Raw genomic sequence first — 21,475 nt, forward strand, 5'->3', positions numbered from 1 at the left:
GTGAAAGCAGATTGGTGTTCAGAAATGATGAGAGGTAGAATTTTCTTCAAACGGTTGGCTAAAACTTTGGAGAAAATTTTATACAATACGTTGCAAAGGCTTATGGGACGGTATTGGTGAACATGTTCGGGAGAATTAATTTTTGGGATAAGTGTAAGAAAAGTATGGTTTAGGGGAGTAGGTAGAGTACCTGAATTTAACCACAACAAAATGGAAGAAGTGACATCATGGTTTACCATGCCCCAAAAATGTTGGTAGAAAAGGGGGGGCATTCCATCCGGTCCAGGAGCTTTTAAAGGAGCCATTTGATTCAACGCCACTTGCACTTCACTTGCATCAAAGGCACGGCTAAGTGAAGAATTCATCTCATCTGTAATAACATTAGGTACAAACTCCAACACTCTTTCAAACTCATTATATCCTGATGAAGAGAAAAGTGTGTTAAAGTAGTTGACAAAAACAGGTGCTATCTCCTCCGGATGGGCCTTCCACATACCATCTCCATCTCTAACACCCTCAATCAAATTCTTCCTAAACCTCTTCGTGGCACAGCTATGGAAGTATTTCGTATTTTTATCCCCTTGTCTTGCCCATAGTAACCTCGACCTTTGGGCCCACATAGTTGCCTCCCTATCCCTCAACACTTCAATCTCCTTCTTCAACTGCCTAACCCTAGTATTATCCCCACTAAGGACAGCCACACCTTCGGCCTTGAGGAGTAATTTCCTCAACTTATCCAACTCCCTCCGCACATTCCCAAAGACATTCCTATTCCACCAACTTAGATCCCTACCACACTTCTCCACCCTATGTAAAATACCCACACTAGACTCAATGGTACTAGAGTTATGCCATACTGCTTCAACAATATCATTACAACCCGGATTGGAAAGCCACATTTCCTCAAATCTAAACGGCTTCTTTCTACTTTGCGGTTCCAAACCCGAGAAAATAATGTGAAGGGGGATATGATCAGAAGAATCACAATGCAAGTGATGAACCTTAGTCCCGGGAAATTTCAAAAACCAACTGTTTGTGGCTAAGCCTCTATCTAATCTTTCCCATATCGAGCTTCCATTCTCAAAATGCCTAGCCCAAGTGAATTTAGAACCCACATATCCCAAATCCATAAACCCACACTCATCTATTACTTCTCTAAAAAGTTGCATTTGATTGTTAGGCCTAATTCCACCTCCAACCTTCTCGTCTTGCCTAATGATCTCATTAAAATCCCCAACACACAACCATGGAGTATTAGAATGAGAGTTGAGGTACCTAAGTTGATCCCATGCTTCAATTCTCCTTGCTGTCTCTGGTTCACCATAAAAACCTGTCAACCGCCATTCATTATCTGTGTCCTTATTGATGACTGCATGAATATAATACTTCGAGGAATCTACTACTGTCAGATTCATTGAAGACTTCCAAAATAAGGCCAAACCTCCACCTCTCCCTTCCCTTGGGACAACCCAACGATGGTCAAACTCAATACTTCTTTGTACAATTTCTAGCCTTGCATCATCTGTGAGTGTCTCGGCTAAAAACACTACAGAGGGATCTTTTGCCCGCGTAATTTCCACAAGCTCTCTACCTGTACGTAGGTTCCCAAGCCCACGACAGTTCCATGCTAAGCAACTCATTGCTCCTGGCAGGGCTGATAATCAGCCTCCGCCAATATAATTAACCCTTCATCATCTATTTGAGACGCCTGAAACCGCTTTGATGGAAGTTCAGAAAAAGCACTTGAGTCTTGAAGATGAATAGGCCTTTTTCTTCCTGTGGTAAATTGAGTGGGTGTGATTTCCTTTGTTGTTTGTGGTCTGCTCCTACGGGTCCAAGAAGGAAGAACACGTCCCTGAACACCATTTGGTGAAACCCTATCAGGCACGTGAGGATGTGTTTCTGCACTTGGCTGCCTTGGCACGTGAGGGAGAGGTGCTTCACTTGGCTGACCTGGAGTTGTTTCAATTAAATAGGCACGTGACATGGAGAGCTCAACTGTATCCGGACTCTTCCCAGACCTCTTTGACTTAGATGACTCCTTAACTGTCTCTTTTAAGGCAGAATCAATTCCACTTAAACAGCTGGGCAGCCCATTTAAATTAGAATTAAAAGGCAGCGAAGAACCCGGACCTGCGTGATCAGTGGGATTAATTCCATTATGGCCGTTGCCCATTGAATGCGTAACGGTTCCTTGTTTGAAACGGTCACTGCCGTTTGAGTCATGCTCCGTTTCAGAGCTACCACCGGACTGGTTCTGCATGGCAGGTTGCTCCTCTTCCATCGGCTGTGATGTTTGTCCAGCCTTCGTACTCGTCTTCCTCGTAGAATAATAACCCGGCACCACAATAGTATTCTTCTTGGAGGCCATGAATGGAGAAGCACGTAGGCTGGGACCAAACTCCTTTTGATCATTCCTTAAAGTCCCCTCGCTTTCTATCCAAAGCTCGCAATCCCTGTCATCATGCGTAAGTCGACCACACCAATAACAGATGTTTGGCAAACGCTCGTACTTGAATGAGACCCACACTTGCTTATCATCTTTCAACGAGATAAGTCGCCCCCTGCATAACGGCATTGTGATATCAACAGAAACTTTGACTCGAATAAAGTGACCTCCATCATAAACCTTCGAATCCGACTGCTTGATCACCTCTCCCACCCCTCCGCATATTTTTTCCGCTGCCTCAATGGTCATATACCTCAATGGGAGTCCATGGACTTGTACCCAAAAAGTAGTCCTATCATACTTGATGTCCTCAAGTGGTCCATCATTGTCATAGCGTTGCATAGCAACCAAATGCTTATCGAAACTCCACGGCTCACTGCCCATGATCCTGTCTACATCATCTTTGTCTTCGAAGGAAAATAAAATCTTATGATCACCAATGTTCTGAATTTTGAAACCCTTTCTTGCTCGCCACAAAGGATTAAAAGTTCTAGCAATCGCTTCAGCATTAAGGGCTCTTTTAGTCAGAAACTCTGCTGCAATGGAGAAAATTTTTACACCATCCTCTGGCATGAGGCAGCAACCTGGCCCTTCTCTCTCAGATAGGGAAAGGCGTGTCCAAGATTGGGCAAGATCCTCCATAGAAACTGTTTCCCTCACCCCTGAAAAAAAAACCACTAGCCGAGGAATACACTTGGTACTCCAAGGAACCTGACGACACCTTCAACAGAAGGCAACAACCAATTCTACAGTACAAGAAAGTGCAGCACAAGAAGCTGAGCTCTCAAGCAATAGAGAAACAATTGATAATTGATTTACTTCATCGTGAAGTCAAGTTAGACAATTTCATCAAAAAAAAGTTAGACATTTAAAAAAAAAAAAAAAATGCAATGGGTGATGTGTTAAAATTTCTTGCAAAAATTGGAAACTGAATTTACAATTAACTGGATACTGAACATGTGGTTGTTATTCTCACTTAAGGCCAATCTTCATTAGCTGTTCAAATTAAGACTTCTCCAAAAAAAATAAATAAGGAAAGAGAGAGAGAGAGAGAGAGAGTACTGATACAAGATGGAGAAATAAAAATTATACTGGAAAATAATAAAGCATTTCTTTAAAGAATAAAGTTAATTACAAAACTGGTTATAACCTAAATTACAACCTTACTGAATAAAATAAATATTAATATATATTTTGAAAATCTAATTATTGAATTGCATTTTTTTACACTCTTAATACACGTGTCAAATTTTGTGTCAATTAGATATTATTTATTATATAACTAGTTATAGGCCCGTGCGTTGCACGGTTTTATGAAAAACTTATAAAATATATGTATAAATAATTATATATTTTAATAATTATTATAACAAAATAAGTACTAATAATTATAGAACCTATCATAATTTTAGCTTCTTGTACATTGCACGATTTTATACATAAATTCATATAATAGAAAATTTATTTGAGAAACAAAAAGAAAATGAATAATTTGAATTGTAAGAGAGACACTACGTGTAAATAAAAAAAAAACATTTCAGAGCTCTACATATAGGTTATACACCTTTCTTAGGATGCTTGGAATCTTTTATTACAAACTTGGAAAACAAAATCAAGAAAAAAATTAAACTGAGTTAAAAAAAAAAAAAAATTTGAACCATATAGATTGTAAAATTACATATGAGTCTATGACCATTTAATACCAAGCTTTAAAATAAATTTTTTTCTATAAAGAGCGATCATTTCCACTTTGATTTTACTACTTTAGTCAAATAAGTTCCATAATCGCAAGGAAAAAAAAAACCTATTTTATAATGATGGTCCAAAATTTTGCAATTTAAAACAAAAAATATAAAAAGATTAATGAAGAATTTGTAGGGAATATAAAATTATATTAATAATTAGCAAAAAAATATCAATTAATGTTGCAAATGGATACATAATTCTATGCACACTTGACATAAATAAACGTTGATATTCAAAATAAAAATAAAAAGTAAAAAGGGAACAACATGAATAAATCATACTTGAAAAAATTTATTTCATTTTTTTTGATAAATTATATAAAATAAATCCTATTAACTTAGTTTTAGTGTATTTAAATGATCTAGAAAAATAATGAAGCGTATTCTTTTGAGCCTAATCACATCTAGCAAAATAATAAAGCATTCAAAATATTGAAAGGCAATTTAAGTTCATATATGCTTGCGTGAGATACGTACTTGTCCATAGTAACAATGGAAATCTCATCTTTGAGATGAAAAATCAATGTAATGCTAATAAAAAATAAAAAATAAAAAAAGAGAGAAAGAGAACGTGGTTGATATATATATATATATATATATAAATGATGCAAAAATTCATATCTAGTTAAATATCTAGATGATGAAAGACAACCTGCAAAAATGACAAATTTAACAAAAAGAAAAACACAACTAGGTTCTTAGTTGAGCTAACAAAATGTATCACAAATAGTCAACAAACATTAAGCACTGAATCTAACACTACTTTCACTCATCATCCTCATCATCATCAGCTACGGAGTTAAAAGCATTCAATCTCTCAATCAATTTGGCTTTCCTTTCCTCGTATGAAAGCTTCTTCAAGTCGAACCTCTTGTGTTCCTTTGGAGGCTGTTTCTCAGACTTCTTATTCTGATAGTTTTTTTTTTTTGGTTTAAAATGTCATCAACGTAGAAATTGTCAAATTAATGGAGATATATACTTTTTTGGCATAGATAAAGATTATCAAATTAATGGAGATATATACTATTTCTTGGGATAGATTTATATTAATCACCTCTTGAAGAATTTGGATTTTGCTTATCCCTTAATAATCAAGTTTTGTAACTTGATATTCAAATAAAATAATATTAATTGAATAATAATTATTAATAATGTTAATTAGATTATATATTATCTAAATTAAATTTTTGTATGTTAAATATTACCCCTTAATTTAAGAAATATATCCTAACAAATAAAAAAATAACGTTAATTTAATTTAATTTAATGATAAGAATGAATTAGAGTCTTGGTAGTATACTATTTCTTTTTAGTTTTTTAAAAATCTAAAAATTTAATAAAATTTATTCAATTTGGTGAAGTCCCGTAGCGCAACCATGGCGTCTAAGCCAATTTAAGTTGCAACTTGAGAAAAATAGAAACAACAAAAACGTGGGATGAGATTTAAATTTAGAAAATTTTTAAAAATAAACTTTTAATTAGAGTAGAATTAAAATTTTGAAAATTTAGATGATAAATATTATCTAAATTAAATTTTTTATGTTAAATATTATCCCTTAATTTAAGAAATATATCCTAACAAATAAAAAAATAATGTTAATTATATGATATATATTATCTAAATTAAATTTTTGTATGTTAAATATTATCCATTAATTTAAGAAATATATCATAAAAAATAAAAAAATAATGTTAATCTAATTTTATTTAATGATAAGAATGAATTAGAGTCTTGGTATTATACTATTCCTTTTTATTTTTTAAAAATCTAAAAATTTAATAAAATTTCTGCAATTTGGTGAAGCCACGTGGTGCAACCACAGCGTCTAAGCCCAACTTTTATTATATATATAATAATATGATATGATTTATAAGCTTATTTATTATGCATAATTTTAAATTACAAAAACTTACAATTTAAGCAAAAATATAGAGTCCAAACTCCGTGTAGAAAGAGACCAAGGCATTGTCTTTACATAATAATTGGAGTTAAATGATTTTTTTTTTCCTTTTCTTTTTTTGGAGAAATGGGAATTTGGAGTTAAATCTAACAAGATCTTGACAAATCCAACCAAATTTTGACTAAATTTGGTGAAATCTTAGCCAAATTCGATGAAATCTTCTCCCTGTATCACACACCAAATGAACTCGACATTCAACAACCACCCAATGAAGCCCTATTCAACGTGCTTGGCACGTTAGTTACAAGTTTTCTTCTTCCTTACTCGAAGTGGTTGTTTAAGTTGGGCACAAAACTGACCTGCACTAACTCGAAGTGATAGTCTAACTTTCAAATATTGCTATTTTATAAAGTACTAGTTGCTAACCCGTGTGATGCACGAGATAGTTAAATAAAAATTAAAAATACTTATTTTTCTTAAAGGTTTATGACTTAACTTTAAAAAATGCATAACTTGAAAATGAATGAAAATAACTAATTTTATGTTTAATATAATGGTTTAGAAAAATTCTTTTTCTTTCATATCATTGGTTCCATATAACACAATCTGGTGTGGGCTATTCTATGGTGATAACTTCACATAATACTCAACTGCAATCAAATCTATTATCCACCACTAATCTAATCTATGTTATCTTGATAGTAGATCTACAAATTGCATTCTTATATCCTTAAAGCTTCTCACATCATTATTATTATCTATATATAATATAAAACCGAAATTTTTGACTTTCTGAAAGACTTACATTAGAATTAGGATTAAAAAAATAGTTATAATTTTTTAAATTAGACCTCACGTTAGAATTTTTATTTTTATTTTTTATTTATTTATTTATTTTTTTTAAGGACTCACATTAGGTTTCAAAAAAAAAAAAAAAAAGACTCACGTAAAAAAAAAAAAACTTTAAGATTAAGGAAAAAAGAGAGACTCCTATTAGGACTCCCTTACTATTTAGTTTAAAAAATTAAATTTTTTTATAAATTAAAATGAGGATATGAAAAATTGTGAGAGTTTTCCATTATATATATATATATATATATATTGTTTAGAAAAAAATAGTGTTGAGTCACTCCCACGTCATTTTCCTTTTTATTTGATCCGGTGGAGGAGTAGGACCAACCTTTAAGACATGTCTTCATTGGAATTATTGTATACTGGTAATTTGCTCTGGCGGAGGACCCACCTTTAATTTGACATGGACCACAAGGTTTTCATTGGATTCAATGTATATAGGTGATTTGTTCTGGTCACTGGATTCAATAATGCGAGGGCCAATCACTGACATGTTGCTTCTTGTTATTTTCCTATGATAACGAGTCTTCTAAAATATAAAGTAAAACTGATAATGTTAACACTTCCACTTTCCACTTTAAAACTTGATTCTTCTTCACAGCACTATTACCTTCACCAACACGTTGGAGCACTTCAAGCCCATCCTCTAGCTTTCGTCTCGCTCTTCTAAGTTCCTTTTGCACACTACAAAGAAATGGCCGAAGGAATGCTCCTTGCCGTTGCACAAAAAATCATTGAAGATTTGGGCTCTTGGGCTTTCCAAGAGATCGGATCGCTTTGGGATGTCGAAGCTGAACTTGAAAACATCAAGAACACTGTTTCCACGATTCAAGCTGTACTTCGGGATGCAGCAGAGCAGCAGACTCATAGCCATCAAGTCAAGGACTGGCTCGAAAAGCTCAAGGACGCAGTTTATGAAGCAGATGACTTGCTGGGTGAGTTCTACACTGAAGCTTTACAACAAGGAGGGATAAGTGGGAATATTGCAAAAAAGGTACGCGGTTTCTTTTCAACTTCAAACCCACTTGTTTTACGTCGAGAGATGAGTCGTAAAATAATTGCAATGAAGCAGAAACTAAATGCAATAGCGGAAGATAGGAAAATGTTTCACTTAAAAGAATACAATGTAGGGCCACCTGTGAGTATGGAAAGGGAAGAAACTCACTCATTTGTGCTTGGTGAAAAAGTTATTGGGAGAGAAGATGATAAAAAGGCCATCATAAAACTGTTGTTGGAGCCTAATAATGAAGAGAATGTTTCAATTGTTCCTATAGTGGGGATTGGTGGGTTAGGAAAAACCACACTTGCTCAATTTGTATACAATGACAAGAACATCCAAGAACATTTTGAGCTAAAAATGTGGATATGTATATCTGATGTCTTTGATGTGAAAATGATTATTCAAAAAATAGTACCGGCTCCTGATATGGAACATGTAGACCGTAGCATGGATGAATTACAAGATCAACTTCGTAAAATAATTAATCAAAAGAAGTACTTACTAGTCTTGGATGATGTGTGGAATGAGGATCCTCACAAATGGGATAGTTTAAAAGATCTTTTAGTGGGTGGCGCTAAGGGAAGTAAAATTGTAATAACTACACGTGCGAGATTGGTAGCAGAGATTACATGCCCAACTTCAATATACAGTCTTAAAGGTCTCAATGAAGTACAGTCTTGGTTGTTATTCAAGCAAATAGCATTTAGAAAAGGGCAAGGGCAAGGGACCAATAATCCTAGACTAGAAGAAATTGGAAGGGAAATTGTGCGCAAATGTCAAGGGATACCCCTTGCCATAAAGTCTATAGGAAATGTATTGCGCTTGGAGAAAACAGAGCATAAATGGTTATATGTCAACAATAATATACTGGAAAGTGCAACTCAACAAAAAAATGACATTTTTCCAATTCTAAAGTTGAGTTATGATTATCTTCCATCACATTTAAAAAGTTGTTTTGCCTTTTGTTCCTTATTTCCTAAAGATTATGAGATCAATAAGGTGACACTTGTACAACTATGGATAGCACAAGGTTTTATCCGACCGTCAAACAAAAACCAAGAATTAGAAGATGTTGCAGATGAGTATTTCAAGGATTTGCTTTGGAGGTCCTTTTTTGAAGAAGTGACAAATGAAAAGGGAGAATTAAAATACAAGATGCATGATTTAATTCATGATCTTGCACAACTAGTTGCAAGGGCAGAGTGCACAATAATTACTTTGGATCGAAACAATTTTGATGAAAAAACTCGTCATGTGTCACTTCCATTTTATATTGGCTCGTCTTTTATTGAAACTTTAGGTTTGCTAGTTAGAGCAGAGAAGTTACGTACATGTCTTCTAACATTTAAACCTAAAATTCCTTTGGGAGCGGGGTACCTAGATGAATCAAAGTTGAATAAACTTTTTTTGAGTTTCAGAAAATTGCGTGCATTGGGTTTATGTGGAGTGCATATTGAGAGAGTGCCAGATTCTATTGAAAAGTTAATACATCTTACTTACCTTGATTTTTCTAAGAATCCTCGTATTGAAACTCTCCCTAATGCTATTTCTAGACTTTGGAAATTGCAAACACTAAAATTCAATGATTGTCAGAAGCTTAAAGAATTACCTAGAGACATTAGATTTTTGGTTGGCCTCAGGCATCTTGAGAATAGCAGTTGTGACAGTTTGAGTCATATGCCTGATGGATTAGGGCAAATGACATGCCTTCAAACGTTATCATTATTTGTTGTGAGAGACAACCAAGCTTCTACCTCTGGGCCCATTAGTAGTGGGCTAGACGAATTGAATTCGCTAAACTCCCTGAGAGGAAAACTACAAATCTCAAATTTGAGATGTTTGGAAGATGTTTATTCAGAACCCAATGCTGCCAATTTAAGGGCAAAACAATATCTTGACCGGTTGTCATTATTATGGCATGCAAATGATCATTATTTTTGTTCTGATGACGACAACGATGGTGATGAGAAGTTATTAGAAGGCCTCCAACCACACCAAAATCTTAAATTTTTGTCTGTGAATGGTTACGGGGGTGTGAGATTTTCAAGTTGGCTTTCGTTGCTCACAAATCTGGTTGATTTATCTATAACTGGTTGTAAGAGATGTCAACAACTTCCACGATTGTCTCAACTCCACTCTCTGGAACGTCTATGGCTTCATAAAATGGAAGTTTTGGAGTACATTTCAGATGGTGATATAAATGAGGAGGTTCCTACTTCATCCTTCTTCCCATCGCTAAAGTCAATTTTTATTCACAACTGCCCTAAACTGAAGGGATGGTGGAGGAGCTCATCAACAACAGATCACCAACAACATCCGCATCACCAGTCACTGCCTTCATTCCATCATCTTTCTGATTTATTTGTTTTATATTGCCCTAATCTAATTTCCCTGCCTCCATTTCCGTATCTTGAAGGAAGTCTACAATTGCGTGAAGTCAGTTTGAAACCTTTACAACCGACAATAGCGATGACTTCTTCGCTTCCTTGTTCCTCCTCTTTCTTGTCCTCTCCTTTCTCCAAATTAAAGTCTATGGCTTTATTTTCTATAAAGGATATAGAGGCTCTACCAGATAATTGGATGTCAAACCTGAGTTCTCTCAAGAGTCTACGCATAAAAGGAGGCCCTAAGCTGAAATCTCTATCTCTAGCCGTGCCCCATCTCACCTCACTCGAGAGATTGGATATTCTTGATTGTGAGCTGTTTGATTCGATTAATGACATGGGTGATGATGGCACCGAATGGCAGCATCTTAAATGCCTCAGTTCTCTGAGTTACGCAAACGTTCCGAATTTGAAGTCTATTCCTTCCGGGCTTCAACACGTTACTGCTCTGCGAAAGCTTGAGATTTCTAATTGTCCCAATTTGACGATTTTCCCAGAGCTCACCTCAGTTGTATACCTTCATATTTCAGACAGCCCCAACTTAACATCAATTCCCGATGGGATTAGTAATCTCACGTCCCTTGAAGAACTTTGCATTTTCAATTGTCCAAATCTCAAATCACTTCCTGATGAGATGCTTTCTCTCAAGTCTTTACAACAGCTAATAATTGGAAAATGTCCTGACTTAGAGATAAGATGTGAAAAGGGAATTGGGGAAGATTGGTTCAAAATCGCTCACATCCCTATTTTCGAAATTCGGGATAACCTCTGGTACTTCTGACCTACCTCAAGAACACTAGGCCTCTCGGCCTCGACAATGCCACTTGCAACATAACCTCTGGTACGTCTTCTGCAATAGCAGAGCTTGGTAGCTCTTCACTTTTTCATTTTTTTTTCTTAATTATCTTATATAATTTATGTAGGGTTGCTGAGAAAACATAGTAAATTTTTGGGATTCCATTCTTTATATTTTATTGATTTCTAATAAATAAAGAAATTTTTAAGAACGGGAACTAGTTAATTATCTTTATATTTTGTGGATTTCCAAAGTATTAGAACAATAAATATACTCAATCATGGTATATAATTGTATTGGGGTTCACTTTAGTGAAACTTTTCGGTTTTTCACATTTTCTAACAATGAAAAATCAAAGATTGATTTGAAAGCGACCAAACTGTTGGACATTTTGTATTTTTTAAGAGTTTTGCTTTTAGTTATTTTTTCAACAAGAAATATTTGGCCAACCCCAATATCATCCATGAACAAGTGCGCTTTCCAGTTTTTCACTTTCTTTTCTTTTCTTCTTCATTTTTCTTTTTTGGAATGCAACTCTCTTTCTTAGTTTATTGGGTTTTAATTTAAGCCTTTTGCAAAAATGGATTTGTTATTTTTATTCATGCAATGAGGTGCCAAGGATTCCATTGTTATAACTTATAAATGGCCATACTAAACTTTTCTCTGATTCTCAAAAAAAAAAAAAAAAAAAATGGCCATACTAAGAGTTCTATTAAGAAGGTTTGCGTGTGATACTCCGTTTTGTTGTGAAGACCACCTTTATAAGAAAAGAAATTTTGTTTCAAAATCAAAGCTCTATGAGATTTGCATTGCATTTCTAGGATGCCAATAGTGATGCACTGAAACAAAATTTAATGTTTTTATTTTTCATAAATTTATCGTTGTTATTGAAATATTGTTATCCTTTTTGTAATCTGTTTACATGAATGGCCTTAAAATGAATATGCCTTTTGTTCTATCAACAGATTTAATTAGATTAATCATCAAGTGAGTGTGGATCATCTAAAGAGTTTGAAGATTTTTGTGGAAAATATGGTGAAGGATCTACTGCTTGGATGCTTTGAGGATTTCGGAAACTGATCTAGCTCAGGTACTTGGTTAGAGTCATCAGTAATCAAAGGTTATTGAGTAATTTGGAGTACAGTTCTTGGGGGATCTCTGATTTTTGGCATTTAACAGTATTGTGATATTGAGTTAATCAATTTTCTTCCAAATAAGAGAAAAAAAAAAAAAATATCAGTCATAAACGGGGAAGAGGGGATGTTTCACCTAAAAATCTTCATGTCCTATAGTTGGCAGGGCCAGAACTTGGTTCATCTTCTATATTTCTAGATAAACGTAGATTAATTGTGAATCCTAATCCTTTGTAGACACTCAAATGCTAATGTTTTTAACTCTTCTTCTTTGTTCTCTTTGTGTTTTTATGATGATCTGGTCAAACCCAACAACAAAGCTTTAGTCCCAAAGTTTTTGTGGCTGGCTCTGTTATATTGGGATAAAATCAAATGTATTTCGGAAAATGATCTGCTCCAAAGTTTCTATCGGTCCATATATCTCTGTTAAAATTCAATCCTCTTTTTCCCCTTCAATCAAGTGCATAGTGATTTTTTTGGTCATTTGATTCTGTGTGCAGAATATAGGCAAGCTTGGAATATTACAGAAACGATTTGTTGTTTATCCACAGCGAGTTGGTATAGCAATTATCTAGCCACAACCGAAAAATTAAGAGGTAACTCATTTAAGTTTCATATATGGTTATTTATTTATGTTCTCAAACTTATGTTTGGTAGTATGGCATGGTTAAATACCACAGCTTGGTGTTAAAACTCAGAGCTTTACCTCTTCAAGGATAGCTTTATTTTGCGGGCACCTGATATTTAGGATATTTGATGACTTTTTTGTCAAGTATCAATTGTTTGCTCATATTAAAAATTTTCCAAATATACTCTTTTTTTGGTATTAGTATATTGCAAATATAATTATTTTACCAGACTATATATGTGTTGCAAGTAAAACAGGTTGTCCACAACTCTCAGTTTGATGTTTTCTACTCTACAAGTCATTTCACCCTGTGACCATGAATCAGATAATCATTAATTATGTTGTTGTTTATGATATAATATAATCTTATATTTACTTTTATATCTCATTATGTTATTGTTTGGGGAGGGAAGGAAAAAAGAGTTTTAACTTTGGCTGATGCTTCACAACAGCAATAGTATATACTAAAACTTTATAGATCTGGTATCTGTTGACTTAGAGGGATTTAACTCATCTGATTCTTTATATACATGCATTTCCTTTCTAAGTTCCCTGTGAATGTTAGATACTACTCTCTCTCTCTCTTTTCATTCCTCATTTTCATTTTTGGTATGGTGAATTTCTCAGTTATTGGAGTCCACCAAAGCGTTGAATCCTTAAACAAACAAGATTTCAATAGTTTATGTGTCTTCCGACCATGCTGGTAAAAACGAATATAGAGCAACTAGCAAAAGTAAATTGGTGAGTCTCTCATTCTCATCTTTATTATATCTCACCACATAGATTAGGCTAAAAAGGTTCATTTGATAAAAACATTGTTATTTTCCTTTCTTTTCCTTTTTTTTTTAAATTTAATTTTGATTGGCTGGAATGGATGAAAATGATGATTTAGTGGTAGCAATCTTATTACTACATAGTTTCAGATATAGCTTAATATCTCATTCCTTGTGAAGCATTATTTTATGTTCATGTCAAAATATTGCAAACATTTACATTTTACCTATGTACATAAGCAGTGCTCAGAAAGCATCACGTTGAATTAAATAGTCACAAGAACTATTTTAAGAAATAAGGTAGAGTTACATAGAATTTTTTTCAATTTTAAATGGGAGGTAGAGTGGAGATAGGATTCAAACTTAAGAATGCCTATTTTGATGCCATGATAAACTACCAGTTGTCCCAAAAGCTCCTATTTTGATGCCATGAGAAACTACCAGTTGTCCCAAAAGCTTAAATTGATAGGAAATGTTTCCTAAGCTAAACTTTATTGTAACAATTATAGTGTAGAGTTTGTCTTGACTAAACCAGGTAACTCACCTTTTACACAAAAGCCACCAATATTGTCTCTTAAATCTATGAAGTTGCTGCATCAACAGTCAGAGCAGGGCTTGTGCTTTTGTGCAGTAGAGTGGAGAAAAAAGGTAAGATTGGATATTGATTAAAGTATTATGTCTACTTTTGGCTTCTTGTAGGATGAATGCTTTGACACAAGGGAAATTGTTGTTGCACACCATGTAGTGCACACCGTACACACAATTGATATGTGCTTCTCTCTTTGCAGGAATGTTGCCTCCTGCATGCTAAAGATCTATCTTTGTGTCATCAACAAGCATTTTGATGTTTGAGGCTAAGATATATCACATTCTTGGTCTGAATCATTTTCTCAAGTCATTAAGTACATTATGATGTAAATTCTGTTTATGGTGAGTTTCTCAGTTATTGGAGTCTGTCTGCCAGAGCTTTGAATCCTTAAACAAACAAGATTTCAATAGTTTATTTGTCTTCTGACCATGCTGGTAAAAACGAATATGGAGCAACTAGTAAAAGTAAATTGGTAAGTCTCTCATTCTCATCTTTGTTATATCTTAGCACATAGATTAGGCTAAAAGGTTCATTTGATAAAAACATTGTTATTTTCCTCTCTTTTCCTTTTTTTTTTTTTTTAAAAAAAAAAATTTTGTTTGGCTGGAATGGATGAAAATGATGATTTAGTGGTAGCAATAATTACTACATAGTTTCAGATATAGCTGAATATCTCATTCCTTGTGAAGCATTAGTTTATGTTCATGTCAAAATATTGCAAACGTTTACTTTTTACCTATGTACATAAGCAGTGCTTGTTGAAATTAATTAGTCACAAGAACTATTTTAAGAAATAAGGTAGAATTACATGGAATTTTTTTCAATTTTAAATGGGAGGTAGAGTGGAGGATTCAAACTTAAGAACACCTATTTTGATGCCATGATAAACTACCAGTTGTCCCAAAAACTTAAATTGATAGGAAATGTTTCCTAAGCTAAACATTATTGTAACAATTATAATGTAGAGTTTGTCCTAACTAAACCAGGTAACTCACCTTTTACACAAAAGCCACCAATATTGTCTCTTAAATCTATGAAGTTGCTGCATCAACAGTCAGAGCAGCGCATGTGCTTTTGTGCAGTAGAGTGGAGAAAAAAAGGTGAGATTGGATATTGATTAAAGTATTATGTCTACTTTTGGCTTCTTGTAGGATGAATGCTTTGACATAAGGGAAATTGTTGTTGCACACCATTGAGTGCACGCCATACACACAATTGATATGTGTTTCTGCTTCTCTCTTTGCAGGAATGTTGCCTCCAGCATGCTAAAGATCTATCTTTGTGTCATCAACAAGCATTTTGATGATTGAGGCTAAGATATATCACATTCTTGATCTGAATCATTTTCTCAAGTCATTAAGGACATTATAATGTAAATTCTGTTTACAGTTTGTCTAGGCTGATTCCTATATGGGTATTATAGATGACCATCAAGTTCTTGTACAGCCTCAGGTGGATATCAGAGAATATGGATCTGTTACTGATAATCAACTTGCTACATCATTTCTCTTTAAGGAACAAGATCTATGGATCTATCATAATGAACATTTTAGCTCAGATTTTATCTAGCATTACTTAGGTATGACATTTTATCAATGGACAGAGCTTTTACTACCCCTAGTAATCTCTCTCTCTCTAAACTGTCTGTCTCTTCTTGTTATGCTGGCGGCAGGTGACCTGACTGAGCAACTGTCAGAATCATTCACACCTGATAATGCCATCAGGTTTAGTCCATGATCAATTTGACAACAATTAAATGGTTTCCATTCCAAGGAATCACTTTCCTTCTTTGGGTATGCTCTTTATCGTCATTTTTTTATTCTATCTCAGCCAATAACATTGCAGTCTGACATCTGCCTTTATCTGAAGTATAAAAAAATTGGCGGTTGGAGTTGAGTGCCAGGAGTGGGGTGGTCTGGTTTAAAACTCCAAGTAAATATGTCAAAATGAAGAAATTTTTCAGAAACTAGCTTTTCCTTGGAGATGAGAGTAAAGAATGATGTAGCTGAGCACCAGCCCAACCTGCCACAACTCATAACGTTAACATGTAGTTCCTTCATGACTATGGTCTTTGATTGTTGCTTTTGTTGCAGGAGTTCCCAACAAATTCATTATTTGAGGCTGATGCAACAAGTGAAACATCCATTGCTGACCTCTCTTGCTTCATTCCCAATATGCCTTCTTGTCCATCTGTGCCCCATGTTATCAGCAATGGGTGGCTTTTGGAAACAGTAACCTCTCACTTTGTGTTTTGAGAAGAAATATGTATGTGAATGGTGAAACAACAGTATATTTAACTTCCTGAATTTCTTCTGTGTTATTTTTTATCCAAGATAAAGACACTCTGAAAAGAAAATGAACGATTTTATAAAAATAAAAATGACTGAAAGTTGTTTGTGAATCTGTATTAACCTAAATCAATGTAGTGACAAATTATGGAAATAGTAAGATTGACTATCTTGGCTGCTAAAATATTGTGGTTGGTAAAAATGTTCTTTTTGATCTACTCCCAAGTCTTTTCCCTAAAAGCAATATTCCATTGATCAGACCCCATACATTTTATGTCTTTAGTTATTAGGTGTCTCCATGTGTTTCATGTCTTTAGTTATTTGGCTTGTAAACCTTGGTGGTTATCTTCACTGTTGTTGAATGTAAAATTCCTTAAATGAAATCTTTAGCTATCAAAATCTTGATTGGTTGATTTGAGCTGATATGTTTGGTTTCTAGATTTTAGTGATGTCATGGTTGTACTCTCCGAGTTGAGTGTTCTCTTAAAATTTTAAGATTTACATCTTGGTATTTGAATCCATGCACTCACCAACTGTATGGAATGCAAGCTTTGGGTAAAAGTGATTATCTTGCTAATATGGTTTTTAAAAATTTTCTTGAGAAGAATTCATTTGAAGTGTTTGTGTTAAGTTCAACTCGTTTGGTTTATTTTCAATGATTGAAACATCATCCTCCAAATCCGTGCCAATAGTGATGCACTGAAATGCCTTTTATTCTATCAACGGATTCAATGAGACTAATCATCGAGTGGATGTGGATCATCTAAATAATTTGAAGATTTTGTGGAAAATATGGTGAAGGATCTATTGCTTGGTCCAACTTGGATACTTTGAGGATTTCGGAAACTGATCTAGCCCAGGTACTTGGTTAATGTCATCAGTAATCGAATGTTATTGAGTAATTTGGAGTAGTGTTCTAGTGGGATCTCTGATTTTTGGCATTCAACACTATGGTGATATTGAGTTAATCAATTTTCTTCCAAATAAGAGAAAAAAGCTTAATAAATATCACAAAGTCACTAATGGGGAAGAGGGGATGGTCCACCAAAAAAGTTCATGTCCTATAGTTGGGAGGGCCTGAACTTGGTTCATCTTCTATGTTTCTAGATAAATGTAGATTAATTATGAATCCTAATCCTTTGTAGAGACTCAAATGCTAATGTTCTTAACTCTTCTTCTTTGTTTCTTTGGGTTTTTTGATGGTCTCCCAGTTTATTTGATCCTAGATGGCAAACAAATTGGAAGCACAAAAAAGTGAACAGCTCAGCTAATTATCTTGTTTTTGGGTTCCTTTTTACCTCAAGGGTAAAAAAAGGGTTGAGAGGGGGGGGGGGGGGGGGGGGGGGGGGGGAGGAAGAAGCATAAATTCTAGCCATCTGATTATCTTGTCTTTGTTCTTTTTTTTTAGATGAACTTGTTTCTTTGTACTAGCCATCTGTACCTTTGTATAAATGATAAGACTGGGTTTGCAGAGTTGATTTTGAATAAACTAATGAAAATTTTGCACTTGGTGATGTTGGAATAGATTTATGGTAAATAATCATTATTCAGTAGGATGATCTACACCTAAACAACTGTTGGAATAGATCTATGTTATACTGGAATAATATTAAATGCATTTCAGAAATATGATCTGCTCCAAAACTTATCAGGAAAAAAAAAAAAAAAAAATACCCCATAAATATGATCTTCTCCAATGTTTGTGTAGGTCCATATATCTCTGTTATAATTCAATCATCTTGTTCTCCTTCAATTAAGAGCATGGTGATTTTTTTGGTCATTTTATCTGTGTGCTTCATATAGGCAAGCTTGGAATATAAAAACAAAAAAGAGTTGTTGTTTATCCAAAGTGAGTTGGTATTACAATTATCTAGCCACAACCGAAAAATTAAGTGGTAAATCATTTAAGTCTCATATATGGTAATTTATTTATGTACTTGAACTTATGTTTGGTAGTATGGCATGGATAAAGGCCACAGCTTGGTGTTAACTCCCCTGTTTCTTTATATTCATGCTTCTACTTTCTAAGTTCCCTGTGATTGTTAGATACTACTCTCTCTCTTTTCATTCCTCATTTTCGTTTCAGGTATGGTGAGTTTCTCAGTTATTGGAGTCTGTATGCCAGAGCTTTGAATTCTTAAACAGACAAGATTTCTGTAGTTTATGTCTTCCAACCATGCTAGTAAAAACAAATATGTAGCTACTAATTCTCATCCTAATTATCTTTTACCACATAGATTATGCTAAAAGGTTCTTTTGTTGGAAATTTAATTGTAAGATGCTAAAACATTGTTACTTTCCTCTCTTTTCTTTTTTCTTTTTTTTCTTTTTTATATATTATTTTTAATTTAATTTTGATAGGCTGGAAGGGATGAAGATGATGGTTTGGTGGGAGCAATCAGATTACTACATAGTTTCAGATATAGCAGTACTCAGAAAGCATCCCTTTGAAATTACATAGTTACAAGAACTATCTTAAGAAATAAGGTAGAGTTACACATGGAATTTTTTGCTTTTAAATGGTAGTTAGCGTGGAAATAGGATTCAAACTTAAGAACACCTATTTGGATGCCATGGTAAACTATTAGTTGTCCCAAAAGCTTAAACTGATAGGAAATTTTTCCTAAGCCACTATTGTATTAATTATAATGTAGAGTTTATCTTGACTAAATCAGGTAACTCACCTTTTACAGTTTACATGACAAACGCCACCAATATTGTCTCTTAAAACTATGAAGTTGCTGCGTCAACAGTCAGAGCAGGGCTTGTGCTTTTGTGCTGTAGAGTGGAGAAAAACGGTAAGATTGGATATTGATTAAAGTATTATGTCTACTTTTGGCTTCTTTTAGGATGAATGCTTCGACATAAGGGAAATTGTTGTTGCACACCGTGGAGTTCACACATATAGAACACACAACATTTGGAAATTGTGTGTTCAAAACACGATTTGACAATTTACGTCAAGTTGTGGAGTGTTTTGAATCCACAACTTTAGTTGACGTGGCATACACACACCATATACACTGGTCTGTATATAACAAAGCTCTTGACATAATATGCAACTTATCATTACTACTTTTACAATCTAGGGATGCAACTTTTAGGTCACACATTGGAATAGATGATGCCAACAGGATCTTTGACTTCTGTATTACTGGCCCACAGGAATTTTCCTTAGCTATCAGTGGTCTTGCAATTCCCTTACTTAGAGGAAATGTGGATTACCAAAGAAAGATAGTATAGCACTAACAGGGAGGAAACTTCTAAAGTTAGTTTGGATGCGCTAGCAACAAAGGGAAATCAAATTAAAAAATGATGTATGCAATCTTTTTCCGACTGGGAATGTCACCAACAGCAATCATCTACTGTTGATTTTTGTCATTTAATGATGAACTGAACTTGCATTCCTGTATTTTGTTTTTGTTGGCTTTTGCAATTCCATGTTTCGAGGTCCTGTAAGGTAGATCATGAGTATTTCACAGGTTGCTTTTGGTGTTTTTGGGTAAATCCACTAGGATTATGTCTTGGTACTTGAATTAATGATGAGGAAGATTTGGCCAATGAACTCTAACTCAATGGGCACCTCCTCCCCTTAATAGTAAAAAATATGAGGAAGAAAATTTGGAAGCTCAATTTCCACTGCAAGGGGTTTTTTTTTAAAAATTTTTTTAATGCAATTCATAGCCGCGTGTCCTGGCTGCATGTGAAAAAATTTCTATTCTATGGTAGTGTTCTGTCTACTTACCTTTTACCATTTAGCTGCCTCTACTGAACCAATTCCCTACCTGCCTTTGTCTCCATATGATTAGAAGTCTCTAAACCATTTTCGCATTATCTCTATAATGGGTATATATCTATTTTTTAATGCAAAATTTGTGTTTCTTTGCATTATTTAAATGAGAATAGCATATTAAAATTTCCCAATAAATTTCATTTTATTCATCCTTTAGAGTTTGGTCATATTATGACACTTCTCTTTTTCCCAAAAGAAGGCACAGTTTAGAGCACTGCTTTAATGAATTCATTTTTTTGCTTTGCCAATGACCATCTGTTGTGGCTTCCACAATTCCAGATCTTGTTGACGATTAGTGACATATAATTGTTACATAATAGTCTTTATAACGAGTATAGCTACTATCATCGTCATGTGAATATGCCATGGATGCTTAACCTAAATGATTCATGTAGTGTGTGTGTGTGTTTGTGTGTTTTGGTATAATGTAAATCCAAAAAGATCCTCAGTTCCCATTCATAGGCCACCATATCAAAGAATACTCAAACAATTTTGTAAGAACAATGTTGTGATACTTTACTAGCTACTCTCCAACTTTGTGACATGGTCTTCTGTTGATCATGGCATGTTGGCATGTTTTTGTTTTCCAGCCATTGGAAGATATTCACATTCATTCTTCCTTTTGTTTCAGGTAGAATTAGTTTATTAGAAATTTGATTCTATATGCTGGGCAGTAGGAGCCAGTTAGCCACAGGAGCATTGAATACTAGGCGGACATGTTTGAGAGTGCGTGTTTCTTCTTACCACACTAGTAATAAAAATATTTAGAGACTACCAGAAAGCCTGTTGTTATGTATCTCATATCTATCCTCAATAAATCTTAATTTGTAGAATAGATAACTTCATGTGTTTTGAAATTGTTTTTGCCAGTTGGTAGAAATATTAATGTTTCCTCTCTTTTCTTTTCTAATTTTTTTCACAAAATTATGTTCGATAGGATGGAATGGATGAAGATCGTAGCTTGGTGTTAGAAATTGGAGAACTGCCTAGTTTCGGTGTAGCTTAATTTCTGAAGACTGATCGTGACTTTTCAATGACTCCTTGTGAAGGTCAGCTTTATGTTCATGTAAAGATATTACTGATGATTTGTATGGATGCTATTTCTTTTCAAATTGCTTCTATTTTGTACATATCAGTACTCAAA

The 21,475-nt window shown here is 34.3% G+C and overlaps 1 protein-coding gene across 9 annotated transcripts in view; it reads left to right on the top strand.

Moving 5' to 3' along the window:
* The first annotated feature begins 7,525 nt into the window (after nucleotides 1-7,525).
* The window catches only part of LOC115986501 (putative disease resistance protein RGA4), a 60,380-nt gene continuing 46,430 nt past the window's right edge, over nucleotides 7,526-21,475 (top strand). Inside the window, exons 1-10 of one of the 9 annotated variants that reach the window (XM_031109604.1) lie at nucleotides 7,526-11,172; nucleotides 12,093-12,217; nucleotides 12,761-12,856; nucleotides 13,516-13,629; nucleotides 14,176-14,309; nucleotides 14,450-14,722; nucleotides 15,237-15,350; nucleotides 15,497-15,622; nucleotides 15,697-15,829; nucleotides 15,923-16,043. In XM_031109604.1, the coding sequence (XP_030965464.1) occupies nucleotides 7,642-11,112 (3,471 nt within the window). In that variant the 5' untranslated portion in view covers nucleotides 7,526-7,641 and the 3' untranslated portion in view covers nucleotides 11,113-11,172; nucleotides 12,093-12,217; nucleotides 12,761-12,856; ... (5 more) ...; nucleotides 15,697-15,829; nucleotides 15,923-16,043. Of the gene's footprint in view, nucleotides 11,173-12,092; nucleotides 12,218-12,760; nucleotides 12,857-13,515; nucleotides 13,630-14,175; nucleotides 14,310-14,449; nucleotides 14,723-15,236; nucleotides 15,351-15,496; nucleotides 15,623-15,696; nucleotides 15,830-15,922; nucleotides 16,044-21,475 lie in introns of those variants that run through there. The other 8 variants (XM_031109603.1, XM_031109605.1, XM_031109607.1 and 5 more) reach the window with 8 other exon arrangements.

The sequence above is a fragment of the Quercus lobata genome, chromosome 4, assembly GCF_001633185.2.
Source record: "Quercus lobata isolate SW786 chromosome 4, ValleyOak3.0 Primary Assembly, whole genome shotgun sequence".
Lineage (NCBI taxonomy): Eukaryota > Viridiplantae > Streptophyta > Magnoliopsida > Fagales > Fagaceae > Quercus > Quercus lobata.